The 18,108-nt window shown below is 38.0% G+C and overlaps 1 protein-coding gene across 3 annotated transcripts; it reads right to left on the bottom strand.

Annotated features, from left to right (window-relative positions):
- Positions 1-466: 466 nt before the first annotated feature.
- LOC112282297 (uncharacterized) lies at positions 467-2,756 on the bottom strand. 3 transcript variants are annotated; one of them, XM_024519727.3, is made up of 5 exons: positions 2,396-2,756; positions 1,570-1,963; positions 1,283-1,381; positions 994-1,107; positions 467-773 (listed from the first exon to the last, which is right to left on the bottom strand). In XM_024519727.3, exons 2-5 carry the CDS (start codon positions 1,927-1,929, stop codon positions 627-629), a joined length of 720 nt encoding a protein of 239 aa, XP_024375495.1. In that variant the 5' UTR covers positions 1,930-1,963; positions 2,396-2,756; the 3' UTR covers positions 467-626. The 3 variants fall into 3 exon arrangements, with proteins under 3 accessions (XP_024375495.1, XP_024375496.1, XP_024375494.1); XM_024519728.3 differs by having other exon boundaries at positions 2,434-2,559; XM_024519726.3 differs by having other exon boundaries at positions 2,308-2,474.
- Between the last annotated feature and the right edge of the window lie 15,352 nt (positions 2,757-18,108).

Genomic DNA, 18,108 nt, shown 5'->3' with positions numbered 1-18,108 from the left:
AAAATCTTAATTTGAAGTTATCTTTTTACATATTAATTTTCAATGTCAAAACCTAATTTCACTAAATAAATCATTGATAAAAAAAACTAATAACTTTACTATAAAAAATTTAAATCAAATTAAATAGTTAATTTCTTCAATTAAAATAGATTTGGTTTTACTATATTATGAAAAAGAATTTGAGTTTATTCCACAATGAATTAATTATGAACTTAGAGCAAGATTAGAAATAATCTTACAATACCATGAAAAATTCTATTAATATACTTAATAAATATGTTTTATTTATTTATTTTTTATTTCTAACAAGTTATATCTTCTATTAGATTTTGTACTTCAACTATAGCATTTAATTTTTATTTCTTCAAAAAAATTCTATCTTCTAATTCATATTTAAATCTCCTAATATATATATATATATATATATATATATATATATTTTAATCCATTTAGCATATAAACAACATTTACTTTAATCTAAACACAAATTTATTACTTTTAATACTTACAAGAAGTCAAATTGTTGAATTCAACCAAAAAGAAATGACTACTCAAATTTGTTTGACCTTTTTGCCACTATTTATGCTAATAACTCTTGGTTCCTTAATTAAAGGTTGTTAGCCTCTTCAATGATTAACTATCTTTTCTTTCAAACGTGTAATGTAGCCTTTCTTTTCGTGAGTTGGGAGCTCTCCAACAGCCCTCATTTGTTCCACTTCATCCACAAGCTCAGCAATGCCGTTTCTCCTTGCTTGTTCTTCAGCAGCCTTCACCTATAGCCATACAAAAACCATCAATTCTTCAGAACCACATGGACAAAGATATAAAAACAAAAATAAAATTAATTTAGAAAAGAAAAGAAAAAAAGAAATGAGTTTCAACAAACTGTGTTAAATTGGCCAACAGTGGAGCTCATCATCAAGAGATATAAATATAAATTAACACACACACACACACACATATATATATATATATATATATATATATAAATACCATCTCTGCAGTAGCAGTAGAATCAGCAAGAGCTCTTTCCGCCTGCTCATGGGCATGGGCTTTTAATTTTGCAGCCTCCAGATTGGCATGTTCCACTAAATTATCCGCCTTCACCTGCAGAAGGAAAGGAAAACAAAAAAGAGAAGAAAAAAACAGAAGCATGAGATTCCATGATCTGGACAGCAACTCCTCAAAACTCTCGTATTTACCTGAAATGTTTCACCATATCTAGCAACAAAAACAACAACCCACTCGATGTGTGTTAAGAAATGTGCTGTGTCAATCAAACCTCTCCATTTCTCTGAATCTGGTCGGCACGAAGCTCTTCGCGCTTCTTCAGTTCCAAAGCTTTGGCTTCTTCGTGCATTCTTTTTTTCTCTGCCAGTTCCTGCGTTGTTCCACAACGCACAAAACCACCTTCAGAAATAACAATAATATTAACCAGCATCTCAGATGTCTAAACCACCGCTGTCTACGAATTGCGAAAAATTAGCAGGATGAGACTCTACAATTCGCCAGCTCTCTTTCATAACATCAATTAAGACTTGGAAAGGAAAGTGAAGGAGCGACAGTAACCTGAGCTGTATGTGCTCGCGCATTTAGCTTGCGTATTTTGGATTGGAGGAAAGCATCGGTTTCCGCTTCCACCCTCTCTTGACGAGCCTCACGAAAGGCCCTCGCTTTCTCATGGCGACGTGGTGTGATGTTTGGGTCTGATACCAGTGATTCCGTTTCGTTGAATTCTTCGTCATTTGGGGTTTCAATTCCTTGGGATGCAGTGGCGTTACCGTTGTTTTCGTCATGCACTTCTGACTCCGGGGATGGTGACTGGAGTTTTGCTGTCGGAGAATCCGCTGACTCATCTGATTTTGTTGGCTCCTCTGCAATCGAGCGGTGCAGGTTTACGTCCTCGGGGTTAGCCACTTCCGCCGCCATGACTGATTCTCGTCACTTGTGTTCGCAGAGATACCTGCACAGAAGTGTTAAACAAAAGGGTGTAACTAAGCAAGAAACATAAACAGAAGGCACTGCGTTTTGCCCGAACTATCATTCAGAACTATTTCCCTCCAGATTCTCGCATGATGAACGGAACAAGAGTTTTTGAAAGCGGTCGCCTGTAAGAATTGGACGGAAGACAAAATGGAAAGTATTACACATATCACAACGACATGTATTGTGTTGCAAAAGCTATCCATGCATTGCCCATTAATCCGGGTATACAGCCACCACGATGAATTAATCCCGACGACAGAGATATCAAGTAAATGCAACCCAATAAAAAAAGAAAAAGAAAAAGAAAAAGAAAAGTCATACTTATTTCTAACCCAGTCGATGCGCCGACCACAATTCAGTAGACACTGCAACGTCAAGACGTCAAGAGCAGAAGAAAATTGACTCATACGAGAGCAGACTTCCAAGTGGTGTTATAATCACTCCAACCTCCAGAATCGCAGTTCGCCCAACAAGACCAGCACGCATCGTTAACCGCTTTTATCAATCAATCAGGTGGAACGTGAGCTATGAGAGAAAGGAACTAGAAACGGTTGAAGCTCGAGACTGCCGGCACCTCGCCACTTGTCATACTTACTCCTCTTAACCAAACCCATCTGTTCCTGTTTCGTAAATTAACATGATTTAGTAAAACAAAGCACAGAAAAATCTCTTAATACTACATCTAGACTGACATATGGCAGTTTATTGAGATCTCTCATCTGGCTTCCTTGCGAAGCTGAGGTAAAGTTCACCCAATCCTCACGTGATTACAATCCTCATCAAAGCAGTTTCTATTCACGCTTGTGATTTGCACCAGATGGCTCTTACCAGCTCTGCCCACAATGGAAATAAACGAGGGCTGCTCTACTGCGTCGGTAGAACTGCCACCGATCTCCTCCGGGCAGTGGGGTCCCTACTCCACCATTGACACTGCAAATAGCAAAACAACTCGGTTTCGGGTTTTTCCTGGTGAAAATGAGACTTTCGACATGATTCACTTCCACTTAGAAAAAACGAGAATTAGTTCTGTTTGTGCAGATCAGCTTCTTCTTCTTCTTCTTCTTCTTCTTCACTGGGTGTAAAAATGTGCTCAGATTTTTGTGTTATTGTCACTATTATAGAATGAATCTCATATGCATTACAAATAGAGTAGCTCACTTAATAATTTTAGAACTTATAATATAGTTTAAAAAATAATACTAATTATATTTTTGTTTCTATTATTTCAAAACTTATAGAAAAAATAAAGATTTTTGACTTTTTTATTATTAATTTATATTAAATAATATTTTATTATGACCTTTCATAAGTAAGCATAAAAATGATTTTTTTGAAACTCTAAAATAATTCAAAATTGCACATTTTGGTTGATTTATGTCATTTTTTTATTTTTTTAAATACAATATTATATAAAACAACTAATCAAATGTATATAAGTAATTAAAGTTTTTTTTTTTTTTTTTTTTTTTTTTTTTTCCCCCTAAAGGTTATGATTTCTTTGAATTTTTTTTTCTTTTTAATTATAAGTTTAAAAATATTTTGTAATCTAGAATAAAATCCTAGTTTCAAATTGTTATAAATACTTGTATAATTCAAAAAATATAAAATGAAATAGAAGTAGAAACATATTAAATAGATTATGTTTCTTCAACAAAGTATCAAAAAAATCCTAAGATAAAAATTAGATTTGTAGATGTCTTTAGATACTTTATTTGGCTAAAATAATCATTTTTAGAAATTTCTCAAAATATTATAATTATAACAAATACACTACAAACTTGTTTCTTTATCTTAATATTAAATTTTTAAATTTTAATTAATATAATTTGTTAAATTAATATTAATTATTGTCAACGACAAGAACTCAAAGAGGATATATAAACAACTAAAATAAGTATCAAAGAGAGATGACAAAATGATAATAGAAAGTACGTATATTTTAAGAAAATAAATTAGAATGACTATTGCCAAAGGCTAGAAATCTAGAGACAACTGAAATTAGAGAAGAAGTAAGAAAAGAGTTTACGAGAGTGAAGAAGGCTTCACTCTTATGCCTATATATACTATCTAACTAAGAGCTCTATAACGACATTCTATGAGATCTCTGACATGTGCTCAATTTGCAAAACACATGTCTTAACTTGCAAGGCAAGTTTCTTATATGTATACCACATGGTTAGCTTATACTACAAGCTACTAACACGTAGGACACATGGCTAACTTATTGGCCAAGTGTTCAATCTACCAATCACCTATAAACATGTATAAAGGTGATATTGTGTCTTTAAAACTTTTAGGAAGCTTTTCTATAAGATATTATCAAAATTATTTATTTTTATCTACTTCTACCTATTCATACTATCTAAGTAATTATTGGCATAAATATGTTTGTCTATGATAATTATAATAAATTAATTATATATTTATTATAATTAATATTAATTTGAAAAATACTAAAATATTATTTATACGTTTAAAAATCATATATCTATTGTAATTAATATGAATTAAAAATAATATTTTAAATTTCAAATCTTAAATATTTTAAATTTAACATATCATTTCTTAGTATAGATCATTTAAATTTTTTTAGAATCATTTTAAATCATTTAAATTTTTTAGTATAATTCATTTTAAATTTAACATATCATTTTGATGATTATATATTCTTGAATGTAAAAAAATGCTGAGAATATGAAATAGTTTGATAATTACAAAACAACAAGTCTTTTTTAATTGATTACAAATCTTTATTTTAATAATTTATTATTAAAATCTATTACTAAAAAATTTAATTACTTGCATAAAATAATCAACTAAATAATCATAACATTATATTATTCACACAATCTTGACAAAATAATTTGAGAGAAAATCCTAAACAATTGACAATAAAAATGTACTATGCAAGATACAACAAAATGAAATTACTTTCAAAATAATGAAAGAAAATAAAACTGGTCAATGGTTGCCTCTTCACCACTATGATAAATCCATCGAAGTTTCAGTAATTGCCCACGAATATTCTAACCATCATCATTAAAAAGAGGTCACACAGCTCCCAATCACAACCCAAGTGGCCTGTCCATACGGAGAAAATGATGCCGCGTGGGGTGATTTGAAACGATGGTGGGTGTTAAAATTGTTGAAGTTTTTTCTGTTCTTGTTTTTTTTTGTTCCTGAGAAATGTGTTCCACGATGCACAACCCACACGGAAACAAGCTCTGTCGATTATCCAGTGGAGTATGTTGGTGGGCTTCTGTGACAACCCAGAAGTTTGTTTAATTGAATTCCGCTATGAATGTCATGCTTGGCAGTATAAGAAACATGGACTCCGCATCCGTTTCGGTCGTGTTTCTCATGCGTGCATGCATTCATTCCAATCGCATTCATGAAACCCTAGGCATACTACTTGGGTAATGAGTCGAAGTTTTCTTGCAGACCCTTAAAGATTGGGTGCCTCTCCAAAAATCTTTTACTTGATTGCACAGAAACAAAGCACAAACTCACTCCCCACGGGGTAAACTGGATAATCTCTTGAAGTTGCAAAGTCATCGTCATTGTGAGGAACGTGAGTGTAATGGTGCTGTCATTACCTTCTCGAACCTTGCCGGGTTTCTGCCCCCTTCAACTCCAAAACGATTCTGCCTACATTCTAGAACGGAAGCCCGCGAATCCCCTGACAACAAAAAAAGAAAGAAAGAAAAAGCCTTGCTAGGATCCCTTGTTCATGCTATGGTTCTATTGACCATCTCCAGGAGATCGTAGTTGTTATATCTTACACACCAATCTTGACGCCCCTCGGGCTTTCACGAGGTCAGTGTCGCTTGTGAGAATCTCAAACTGCCGCAAAAATCCAGGGAAAAACAATCTCTTTTTAAAAATTGCAACCGTTTAATATCATACAGTCTGTATTCGTCTTACGCCTTGCGGCAGACTTGTCTATTCTAGCGTTTCAATGTACATAATGAGCCTCAAACCCATGCTTTGCTATACTTCCCAGGATGCCAATTGCGTCCGAATCCGCTGATTCTCAGATGTGCTTTTCTGCTCGTAAGAGTTGCGAGGAGATTGTATGCAGCTATCCTCGGTGGAGAATCTACGAACCTTCTCATCGAAAGACGACCTGGAGATTCGCCTGGTTATCGCTGGTAAGGGCAATTCGTAGTCCTCGTCTCCAGTTGGCACATGGTGGTGGTGGTGATGGTGGTGATGATGGTGCTCATGATGCGCCACCGCCTCGAGCACAGTACCATTAGGCAGCTCACCCCTGCGATTCTTCCCCTTTCCGTATTTGCGAAGACCAGGCTTATGATCTTTCTGGAGATGGTGCTCTTGATGAAGCCTGGCATTGAGGGAAGTCCACGCCAACTGCAAATCGACATTGTTGTGACCCTGATGCTGATGAACCTTGGCTATTTCCTCCGTGTCCGACTCCTTCTCGCTAGACATGTGGCTTGGACGAGAGAATGTCCGAGAAAAGACCGCTTTCAATCCAAATTTCCAGAAACCAGAGTCGTTGTTGTTGTTGTTGTTGTTGCGACGATGCCCATTCTTCTCAGAGGAAGGTGGATTTACATGTGTCGAGACACGCAGATTCTTAGGATCAGCCTGTTCTACTTCAAGAGGCTTCTCGCTGTGACTATGGTGGTGTTCGTGGCTATAGCTAGTGTCTATGAGTTCGGACTTCGCACGTCTTGAATCACCTTTGCGTTCCAACTTCTTGAGCGAATCGTGGGGTGCAACTTGGGAATGGAATCCTGGGAATCGATTAAACAAACCATTCGCTCCGTCGAGGTGCAGAGTGCGAAAAAGAGTTCTCCACTTGCTGCGACGTTGGTATTCAAAGGAGCCTCCCTTCCCAGACTTGCTCTGGGCCGAAGTATCAAAAGATCGACGAGCGCTTCTCCGTACATTGAATGGGCTCGGAGTGTGAGAGAAAGCGGCAAATGGATCGTCGTCTGCATCATCATGCCCACGGCCTGGCTTGAGCAATTCATCAAGATTGACGTTGTCAGCAAGTTTGTAGCTTATCGTATGCGGTACAGGCACTAGATCAAGTGATGTTTCTAGAGGCCGCGTTTCGTCCACTGTGTCCAGACGACCGATATCTTGAATGTCTCTCAGACTCACCAAGCTTCGCTGCCGAGTTAAGGTGCTGCCACGGCGTTGAGAAGAAGGCTGCGAACGAGAGAGCCACTGGTTCTGCGAGTAGGTCACTATCGCACCGGATTCAACTGCTGCGTCACTCCCGGTGTCCTGTTGCGATGCCGCTGCCGGATTCACAGCATCGTCCAGCGTCTTCAGCAAGGAGTCAAGCTCGAAAGAGTCAAAAAGAGTGCTACCAGCGTCCCAGCTTGCTGCCACAGTATCAGACATAGACCGATGCGAAATTTTACGCCTCATCTGTGCTTCAATTTTGAAACGTGAAGGCCGTCGAATGGCAATTGCAGGTGCTTGATTGAGTGTAACAACTCCTACGGTGTGATGCTGGAAAACGGCCCAGGCAGCCGCCTTCCTCGTCTCTTGGTTGCAAACGTCCGCCCTAGGGTGCTTCTCAGTGGTTGCTTGCTGATTATTCCGTATCCTGTCTTTCAAGCTGAAGTGGTGATTGAATTTCCGGCCCTTGTTGCCATTCACTGACTTCGACACGGATCCTATTTGAGTACCATTAGGACCCATGTCATGCCCAGGACACACAGCTGTCGACATTCACCAATTCCTCATGTCTTCGGCATTGACCTCCTGCTTATCCCACTTGCTCGCTCTCTCCCTATGCTATACTTCGCGGCGGCCATACCCCAAGCAATGCTAATTTCACCTCCACACCCGTTCCATTTTGCAAAAGGTTGCGCACACAAACCCCCGCACATATCACTCAACCTTGTGTGACACCATGCCGAACTTGCAAAACCAGTAATTCACAGCTACACGGTGCATTTGATGCGACCCAAACTGAACCACAGTGAAGTTGCAACGGTTGAGTCACACCAGTGACGAGCGAAAGACATGTCCAAGTCCAGGCTTCACCACGCCTTCCGATCCAACTCAGTTAAATGACAAGTATAACAAATCAGATAAGACAATCTACAACACACAGACGTTGTACATATGCCAATCTCCCCTAAGCTATCAAGGCTCGTAACTCCCACTAGGCACTCTAAGGCCAATGTGAAGCTCTTCGTGGGCCTGCCACTCCCGTGGCCTTCCGGAACAATATCGCCAGCTTCTTCATGCAAGTAGAAGCTGGCGGCAATGCGCACCCTCGCAACTCCATGAGACTTAGATAAACGAACCAACCCCTAAAGTCCTCAAAACTGATACCCTAGAGTTGCGGTGAATCAAGGCAACTGACAAGCGCTCCAAATAATTCTCGTCTCTCAAAACAAGGCAAAAGCAGCCGTGCAGGATTGCTTTTTACCTCCAAGCCCTCAATTTTACCACCAGCAGCATTTCAATACGAAAAATCTCACTGCCACATCACCACATCGTTAGTCACCACGCTCCAAAAGCACGGTTGACAGGCTCACAATTGACAAGTCCACGGACAAGTATCTTGCACCTACACGAGGGGATCCTCCCGAGGCATGATGGGTCCTTTCCTTCTCGATAAGAAGCACGTCATGGCAAGATAACTAGCGCTGGTGACCGTGTAGGTTCGGCAAGGATTGTAGATTAGGAAATGGGGAAAAGGAGTAATATGCGGAGCGCAATACCTTTGCATTCACGCATGCTTTTCCGCATACTATTCCAGCCCAATCGCATGCCTGCTAGGGCTGGACATTCGAAACGTTTTCACCAACATCGGAGGAGGAGCTCCGTTGATCGGGACGGCGGGGTCGGTGGCTTCATCGTCTGCAATCCCCACACCTTGTGTTGCACTTCGGGAACGCGGCTAGCTTAAATGTCTGTTGATTTACGCTGTGATCAGCGTTCGATTGATGTTGATTTTGTGTTTGCTTTGACACACGACCCCCGCGTGCTTTGTCCTCAGGGTAGATTGCCACCGGTTACCCACTCCTTTTGATATTCTTTGCGTCTGCTTTAGACGACCAATGGAAGAGGAAGTCGATTTAAATGGACCTGATCAACAAATCAGCAATGTAATAAAGTAGTCGGGCACTCATCAGGAAAATGATCGGATAGGGTGCCTCCTTATTTGCGCTGTTGATTTGGGATCTTAGATGCTGTTTTCTCGGGTCACTGTCGATGTCGCAATGCCATTCTTCGCAGGCTGCCGCAACGGTATCAGCCAGGCTGTTTGAGATGCCTCTGATACTATCAATGATGGGACAGGCCGCGTAAAAAACTAGGGCTCCTCTTATTTTCGGTTCTAAAATCCACATAGGCGTGCTAGAACTTTTTCTGTACAGAGGGCTCTTGCATGTGCCCAACTACCATGTACATAAGTACGTACAAGAGAAACTCCATGATTCCTGTGCTTGTTCTGATTTGGTACCCGAGAGTCAGTTTCCGACTCTGAAAAGTAATTTTTGTCGCTCTAAGTGCCATTACGGACAACGATTGCGACGACTGTTCTCTTACTTGAGGTGATGATCGTTTTGAATCATCCTTACACCATACTATTCTTTCCACATTCGTCAAAGATCGCCGTAAAGTTGAGACGGAATGTGGCTTCTCCTCAAGGGACTTTGAGATTGCACCGCTGCGCAACTATCGAAAGTAATGCTATTGCAATGCAATTCTGGAAGCGAGGGCCTTCGAAAATCCTAAGGTCACGCGTGGGAGTATAACAAAACGTTCCAAAACCTTGTCGCCCGAAATTTACTTGCTCAAGAGACGGAGTGAAGGCGATAATATGATGGAGTCCGGTGAGACAGCTTTGCACATTTGTTTCTGGTCCTGAATCTGAGCATTTATCTTGCAAACTTTTGCATCGCCTGGTCAATATTCACCAGAAACAAACAGCACAGCCGCCCCCTGACCAAGTTATTTGCATGACCCATTTGCATTCTCCTACACTGGGAGATTGCATATTTCGAATAAATTATTTTCGGCTATAATGCACAGGATGTGTGGGATGCTGTCTTGATGTTATCCTTCCCGCACGCACATTGACAAGGAAGCGGGTAGTCCAGTGACAATAAAACATTCTTTCAACCTTCAATACCCGCAATCTTGTTCTCCCACGGACTTGTTCTGTGCTAGTTTGCGAGACAAAGTGGAGATACACACAACCGTAGGGTTTGTATCAATGGCATATATCTTGGAGGAACTAACGAACCTAAGCTCAAGACTGAACCTGACCTCCTGAAACAAGACGATAAAACTTCAGAGAAAGACTTCCAACTAATCTCATTATGTCTTCGAATGTGATTGAAATTTTCTCACATGTTGCGTTCCATGCAACACGATGATGCGAGGTGGCGTTTTAAAAACAATTGAATATTCTTACACTTGCGGTGTAATCCTGTACACTCTGAAAATGGAAGATCTACGACGATTGCACGTCACCAATATTATTTGACATTCAACCTGTAGATACAATTCTTCAAAACATGACGTTAGTGCAATAAAGATCCCCATGGCTGCTACAAGTCGACCTGCTTTGAAGCAGCAGCCCACGTGTTTCCAGAGGGCTATAGCTAGAAATTAACAATGCTAGTGTAGAAATTAGCCTGATCTCTTTTCAGCGACGCCTGCATCGATTTTTGTCCTGCAATGGTGGAATGTAATCACCGAGGAAGAAGTTGAATGGTCAATGGTATGTACTTCGTTGAGGCTATTCTATTCTATTCAACAGAGTGTGGTGGTGGTGGAGTAGGAGAATAGTAAGCGGGGCAGGATCATTCTCCAAGTCTGTTAGAAACTTGTTGAAGTTTCTAGAAGGTTACAACCTTCTCAAAAAAAGACCAAATAGAGAGAGAGAGAGAGAGAAAAAAAATAAAAAAATAAAAAAATACCCTCTTTTAGTGTGTAGCACTTGTATTCTTGGACATAGTATATGAGAGCAATTATAATATAAGTATAATAAATATTGTAGATGTGTTTTGAATTGTATACATAGATGGTTAGAATAAAATTAGCATCATTGTAGCAATTAGAAAGGATAATATAGTTGGATTGGATTTAAAAGGATACCTATTTTGTTTAGAGAGATACTTCAATTATTTTGATTAAAAAATATTTAATATTAAAAATCTTATTGTGAGTCTAATTTCTTTCTAAACAATTTTAAATCACATGAATAATTTATATTAATTAAAATAAGAAAAATATTGTACATATTCCTGAAATATGCAAAAATATCAAAAATATCCATGTATTCTTGATAATAGCAAATCTATCCCTCACTTTTGAGATAATTGCAAATCTACCCTTAACCGTGATAAGTTATAACCATCTTCTATTTTTAACTACATCTGAGATCTACAGTTGCACTTTTCTTCACACTTCCCACCCCACATTAAACGTAATCAGAGACGACCCATTATGAGCTCTCATTTCACTCTTGTTTCGCAGCTGGCAACTGGTTGTGTTCCCAAAGAGCACGAGTTGCACCTGGGACGTTTCTGAGAACGTTGACAAGCACTACCAATTAGATTATTGATCTACTGATACCACCTTCACGCGCACATTACAGTCAAGGTTTTATGTTGCATTGATCACAAATCTTCAACTGAAGTTACACAATTATACTGGAGAGCTCCACCCTTATCGAACAGCTCTGCAAATACTGGAGACATCAACTTCCAACTGGTATTGCAAATAAAAATTCCTGTATCTCAACAGAACCTGACTGGCTTTGGACGATGCTGCGGTAGAAAGTACACCTGGTGATGCTACCAGAACGACACAAATGAGATGGAGAGAACAATATTGCGAGGGGAACAAGTGTGCCTGGCTGGGGCGATTCAGCCACCACATTTGTACCCTAGCGGGGGTGTTCACGATCGGGCTGGCTTACAATCTTTGTCGGATTACATTTTTTTATTTATTTTATTATATTTATTTTATTTTGAATGAAGAAAAGAATTCATGGCCGTACGTTAGTCGAATTAGTAGCAACTGAACTTTTAAGGGGTAAGCAAAAATGACTTTGCTGCCTGCTTGAGTGAATGAACAATAGGTGAGTCTTTTCAGGGATTGTAATAAAATGCGGTTGATGAGTAAGTAGGTGTCCAGAGCCAGACTGACCACTTCGCATGTCTACACTCTTGAGACTAATGTAGGCAAAAAAAATCCAAACGTACAAAAGAAAAAAATGTCTCTTAGATTGAAAGTACCTCGGTTTCTACTGTGGAGACTAATTGAAGAGATTAAGTTTTGAATGAACTCAAGGCATTGCTCCGGAGAGATTGAAAAAAAAATTCTCTACTTAGAAAATCTCATCGAATCAATCCATACCTAGGCTATTGTGGATTGTGATGAGGGAGCACTGGGAGTGTACAAACCTAGCTATATCATCATGGTTCTCTTAGCCCCAGACAAACTAGATTTCTGGTGCCTAGCCTTGTTTCTATGAAGAGAGCTAACATTATCAATAATTTTAAAAGCTTCTCCAATAAGCTTCTTAATGGGCTTAAAATCTTCCTCTATAATGTCTGTCTTCTATTTCATTCCATCAAGATCCATGAATACCTTTTTCAAATGAATGAAAACCTTGGACTTCTTCAACTTGTGATACATACGTCTTTTGAGCTTTCTTCTTAGCCTAGATAATTTTCTTGATTAGAGCTGCCACTGTTGTGTCATAATACGGCCATTAGGTGAAAGAAAAATAAAAAAGTTATATAGAAGAGCCTAATTAATAAGATATAATAAAAAAATATAGATAAAAGATAGGCAGGTAGTAAAATCTTATAGTATTAGAAATGTCTTTTATTAAAATAGATTCTATTTTCTTTGAATGACCATATATAAGGCAATATAAGATAGATTAGAAAAATAAAGAATATAGCATATGTAAGAGGGAGTTAGGAGTTGTTTTTAGCAAAAACTATTTCAAAAAAATAAAATTAATACCCAAAGAGGACCAATTGTCAACCAGGATTAAAATCAAATTTCAAAGCATATAATCAAATATCTATGCTATTTTTAGGATTCTTTTATTAATTAAAGAATATAATATGAAAGAAAATTTGAGAAGAGATTTTTGAAAGTTGATTTCATGTCATTTAAATTAATATTGGATTTTTGAGGGATTTTCAAAATTAGTGATGTATTTGGTGGATTTAGATTTTGATAAATAAAAATAAATTTACAAAGTTCACATACTTATAAGTAAAAATTTGAAAGTTTGTTGTTGTGCTTGTTTTAAATGTGTGAGAAATTTGAGATCAATCAAGGGATTAGATTAAAGAATATAAGAATTTTGTGGATTATGGTCTTCAAAATTGAGATTTAGAGGACTAATAAGAATTTGTAAGATATCTGTCAATCTACAGTTAGATTGAAATTTAATTTTTTTTCTAAGGTAGTTAGCTTGACTTTCAACATTTATAAAAAATTTGGAATCAATTGAATAGTAAAATTAAGAAATTATGATTTGGAAATATCAATATCAAGGTTAGAGAAGGATATCAATCAACACTCAAAAGGAATTTAGGAACTATCATCTATTTGGTATGTACAATCTTCTTCAAATTTATTGTGCTTCTTGCTAACTTTATTGTTACAAAGATTGAAGAACTTGAATCAAAATTGATAGTTCAAGCATTAGTTATTGAATTGTCAATCTATTGTAAGGTTTGTTAAGAGTTTGTTTAAGATTTAGGATTTGATTAAGTATTAATTATGATTTGGTTAGGATTTTCTTTGGATTTGGTTTGGAATTTGGTTAAGATTTATCTAAGTGTCAAGGACAAGAACTCGATGAAAGCTAAAGAGTAAGTGAGACTTTTCTCAAAGAAATAGGACAAAATAGAAATATGTATATTAAGAAAGAAATTAGAATGGCTATTGCCAAAATACAAGAAAACTAGAGACCCTTGAAACTAGACTAGAAGCAAGAAAGGAGTTGACAAGAGTGAAGAGGGCTTCACTCTTGCCTCTATATATACTATCTAACTAGAAGCCACATGGCAATGTTCTATAAGACCTCCAATATATGTTGACTTTCTAGGCCACATGCCTTTGCTTACAAGGCAAGTTTTCTATGGATGGACCACGTAGTTAGCTTGTTCTTTAAGCTTCCAACATGTGTGGCACATGGCTAACTTGTTGATCAAGTTTCTAGCCTAAAAGTCAACTATAGACTCCTATAAAGTCAAAGCAGTGTCTATGAAGCTTCTAAGAAGCTTCTCTAGAAGATATTACACAATTAACCTACTTTTATCTACTTTTACATACTTTTATCTATTCATATAGGTAATTATATGTATGTCCGTGACATTACCCCCCCTTCTAGGGACGAGTTCCACGAGGAGCGGTGATTATATATTGAGAAAATCTAATATGCGGCGAATTGTATTTGCTACATACTCTGATCTTTGTTCTCTTCGAAGATAGTTGATGGGTCCTCTTAGCCATCGATAGTGTCCCATTCCAGGGTGAGAAGACCACCCTGTTATTTGATCACTGTTGAGGCCTTCATAACTTCCTTCAAATAATACATTTGAAACACCATCAGGAGTCGTTCCTATCTCCAATAATATCACCAAACATCGAGAATCTCTTCCAAGGTCGTGATACCAAATGCGTTGTATCTCACCATCTATTCGAGGAAGAACATGTCGTTCTTGAGGATCTTCATCTCGGTTGCGTCGTCTTGAAGGTTGTGACAATCGCAATGTCTCATCTGGTAAGTCAGCAAACGAAGGTTCTTGAGTTGAATCCGCTGGTTGTTGGCTCTCCATCTAATTAGCGTCACAAATGCAAAGAAGTTACAAACAAGGATAGAAAATTGAATGTTATCTTGCCTCAATCTTGTCTCTTTTATAAGAGAGGTTTTCATCTTGGTTTTGATGGATGTCGTTGATGAAAAACTTTGACTTTAGCTGATGCATTTGCTAGATTCCTGGATGGCTCCCATGTGCGCTCACTAATATCATATCCGCGCCAATGAACAAGATATTCCAGCTTATTTCGGCGCCGCCTTGAGTCTAATATCTCTTCCACCTCAAATTCTTCATTATTATCTACTTCTATAGGAGGCGGTGGCATTTGTCTTCTTTCTTGTATATCCACTGTCTTATATGGTTCAAGAAGAGACACGTGGAATACATGATGGATCTTCATTGACTCCGGTAGATGTAACCGATATGCAACTGGGTTGATCTGTTCAGAAACAGAAAAGGGGCCAAGCCTACGATAGTCCAATTTGTCACAAGGTCGAGTGGTCTTGATATTGCGACGAAGTAGCCATACCTTATCACCCACGTTGAGTTGTGGTTGCTCTTTACGATATACATCTGCATTTATCTTTTGTCGTTCTTGAGCTTTCTTCAACTGCGCCTTCATTATTGCATGTAACTCTGACAACCGATTTGCCATATCTTCTGCTGCAGGATTATCAACTTTTGAAAAATCAAAAGTATCAAGTCGTGGATGATAGCCATAATTGGCAAAGAAAGGTGTTTGTTGCGTGGAAGAATGTACTATATTATTATAAGCAAACTCTGCTAATGGCAGAAGGATTGTCCAATCATCTTGTTGGTAGTTGATGGTACACCTTAAATACTGTTCCAAGACTTGGTTTACGCGCTCTGTTTGTCCATCAGTTTGAGAATGGAAAGCTGAAGATAGCTTTATGTCCACTTTTAAAATCTTGAAAAGAGTCCTCCAGAATCTCGACACAAATTGAGTTCCCCTATCCGATATGATATCTTTAGGTAATCCATGATAGCGATAGATATTATCAATGAAAAGCTTAGCTGTTTCTTCACCTGTGATAGATTTTGTACATGGCATAAAATGTGCCATCTTGGTGAAACGATCTACTATCACAAATATAGAATCATAAGATCTTGAGTTTGGAAGATCTGTGATGAAATCCATAGAAACAGAAGATCATGGTTGTTCTGGTATAGGTAATGGCTGAAGAAGTCCGTAAGGTCGATGTCGAGGAATTTTTGATCTTGAACAAATATCACATGATTGTACAAAGTCTTTGACTGATTTCCACATTTGTGGCCACCAAAAATCTCTTGATATGAGTTCCAGAGTCTTATTATATCCAAAGAGACCTGCTGCTGGAAAGTCATGACGTGCTTGAAGAACACGCAAACGTGCTTTTCCTTCTGGAACATATAGGCGTCCTTCAAAATATAATAGATTATTCTTGAACTCGAACTTAGAAGAATCATGAGACTTGGAAGAATTATTCTCGATATCATGAACAAGAGGGTCTGAGGACATACTGGACTGGATTTGCTTGAGAAAAGTTGAATCAACAGTCAGTGTTGATTTCACTGCTCGGAGATGAAATTGCTCCGGTTTCAAGAGGACTGTTCTTTGTTGCTCAAAAGCTGCATCTCCTTCTTTTGGTGCAAAATAAGAACGTCTAGACAGGGCATCAGACAAACCTTGTTGTTTTCCTGGCCAATAAGTGATAATGAAGTCGAATCTTGACAAAGACATACTCCAACGAGCTTGACGACGATTCAACACGCGTGTTGACATGAAATACTCGAGGTTCTTGTGATCTGTATACACAGTGACTGGACTAGAAGCACCTTCTAGATAATGACGCCATTCTTGAAAAGAATCCACGATTGCAAGAAGTTCTTTATCGTGGATCTCATAATTGATCTCGGCTGCTGAGAATTTTCTTGAATGAAAAGCTATTGGATGAAGTTTGTCATCTGTTCCCATTTGTGATAAAACTGCATCCAAGGCAAAATCCGATGCGTCTGTTTCCATAAAAAATACCTTGGAAAAGTCAACACGATATAAGACTGGTGCAGAGACAAATGATGTCTTCAAGGCTTCAAATGCTGCTTCCGCTTCTTGATTCCATTGGAATTTATCTTTACTAGTCAAGCGTGTAAGTGGAGCTGCAACTCGTGAGAAGTCTTTGATGAAGATCCGATAGTAATTGGCAAATCCCAAGAAACATTGGACATCTCTTACAGTCTTTGGAATCTTCCAATCCATGATTGTTTGGACTTTCTTAGAATCCATCATAAGACCATCATTTGAAATGATGTATCCTAAAAAGTCAACTTGAGTAGTGTGAAATACACACTTTTCTATCTTGGCGTACAATCCTGCATCTCTAAGTTTTTGTAATACTTGACGAACATGTATTTCATGTTCTTCAACATTCTTAGAATAAATCAGGATATCGTCTAGGTAGCAGACAACAAAATTGTCTAAGAATTCACGAAATACATCATTCATGAGATGTTGAAAAGCAGCTGGTGCATTCGTGAGTCCAAAAGGCATGACATTGTATTCAAAGTGTCCGTACCTGGTTCGAAATGCAGTCTTCCATTCATCTCCTTCTTTGATCCGTACTAGATTATATGCTCCTCTTAGATCTATTTTTGTATAGATCTTAGCTTGATTTAACTGGTCAAGGAGTCCTGATATCAAAGGTAATGGATACCTGTTCTTGATTGTGATCTTGTTGAGTCCTCGATAGTCAACACACATTCGTAAAGATCCATCTTTTTTCTTTACGAATAAAATTGGAGCTCCTGCTGGAGATTTTGAATGGCGTATGAAATTCTTCGCTAAATTCTCGTCAATATATGTCTTGAGTTCAGCCAACTCATCTTGCGATAAACTGTAAATTGGTCCAAATGGTGGCTGAGTTCCTTCCTTGAGATCGATTGAACAATCGTATGGGCGATGCTCAGGAAGAATATCTGCATTCTTTTTCTCAAAAACGTCTTGATAATCCTGATATTGACTTGGAATGCCACTTGAAGTCTTTACGCTTTCAGAAATAGGTGTAGCATAAATAGCAAAAGTTGATCCTTCTTTTGCTGCGTGTATAAATGCTTTTGCACCTATAAGTGTGGGTTTTACTATACTAGACTCATGGTTTTTTACTTGATTAATAGAACTGTTACTAATGCTCCGAGGAAAATCAAGTTTACGAGAAATCCAATCTATTCGAGGATTATACTTTTCTAACCATGATAAGCCTAAAATTACTGGATTAGAGGGAGATCTAATTATATTAAAAATTACGCAACTACTACGACCATTTAT

This window comes from Physcomitrium patens, chromosome 5 (assembly GCF_059467195.1).
Source record: "Physcomitrium patens ecotype Gransden chromosome 5, ASM5946719v1, whole genome shotgun sequence".
Classification (NCBI taxonomy): domain Eukaryota; kingdom Viridiplantae; phylum Streptophyta; class Bryopsida; order Funariales; family Funariaceae; genus Physcomitrium; species Physcomitrium patens.
The sequence above is the reverse complement of the archived record's forward strand: the minus strand, read 5'-3'. Positions and strand labels throughout refer to the sequence as shown.

Excerpts from the sequence above, each read along its gene's own strand:
- LOC112282297 (XM_024519727.3), bottom strand. The coding sequence starts at position 1,929 with ATGGCGGCGGAAGTGGCTAACCCCGAGGACGTAAACCTGCACCGCTCG. Across the intron at positions 1,108-1,282 it reads AGATTCAGAGAAATGGAGAG|GTGAAGGCGGATAATTTAGT; the intron begins GTTTGATTGACA and ends TTCCTTCTGCAG. Across the intron at positions 774-993 it reads CTACTGCTACTGCAGAGATG|GTGAAGGCTGCTGAAGAACA; the intron begins GTATTTATATAT and ends GTATGGCTATAG.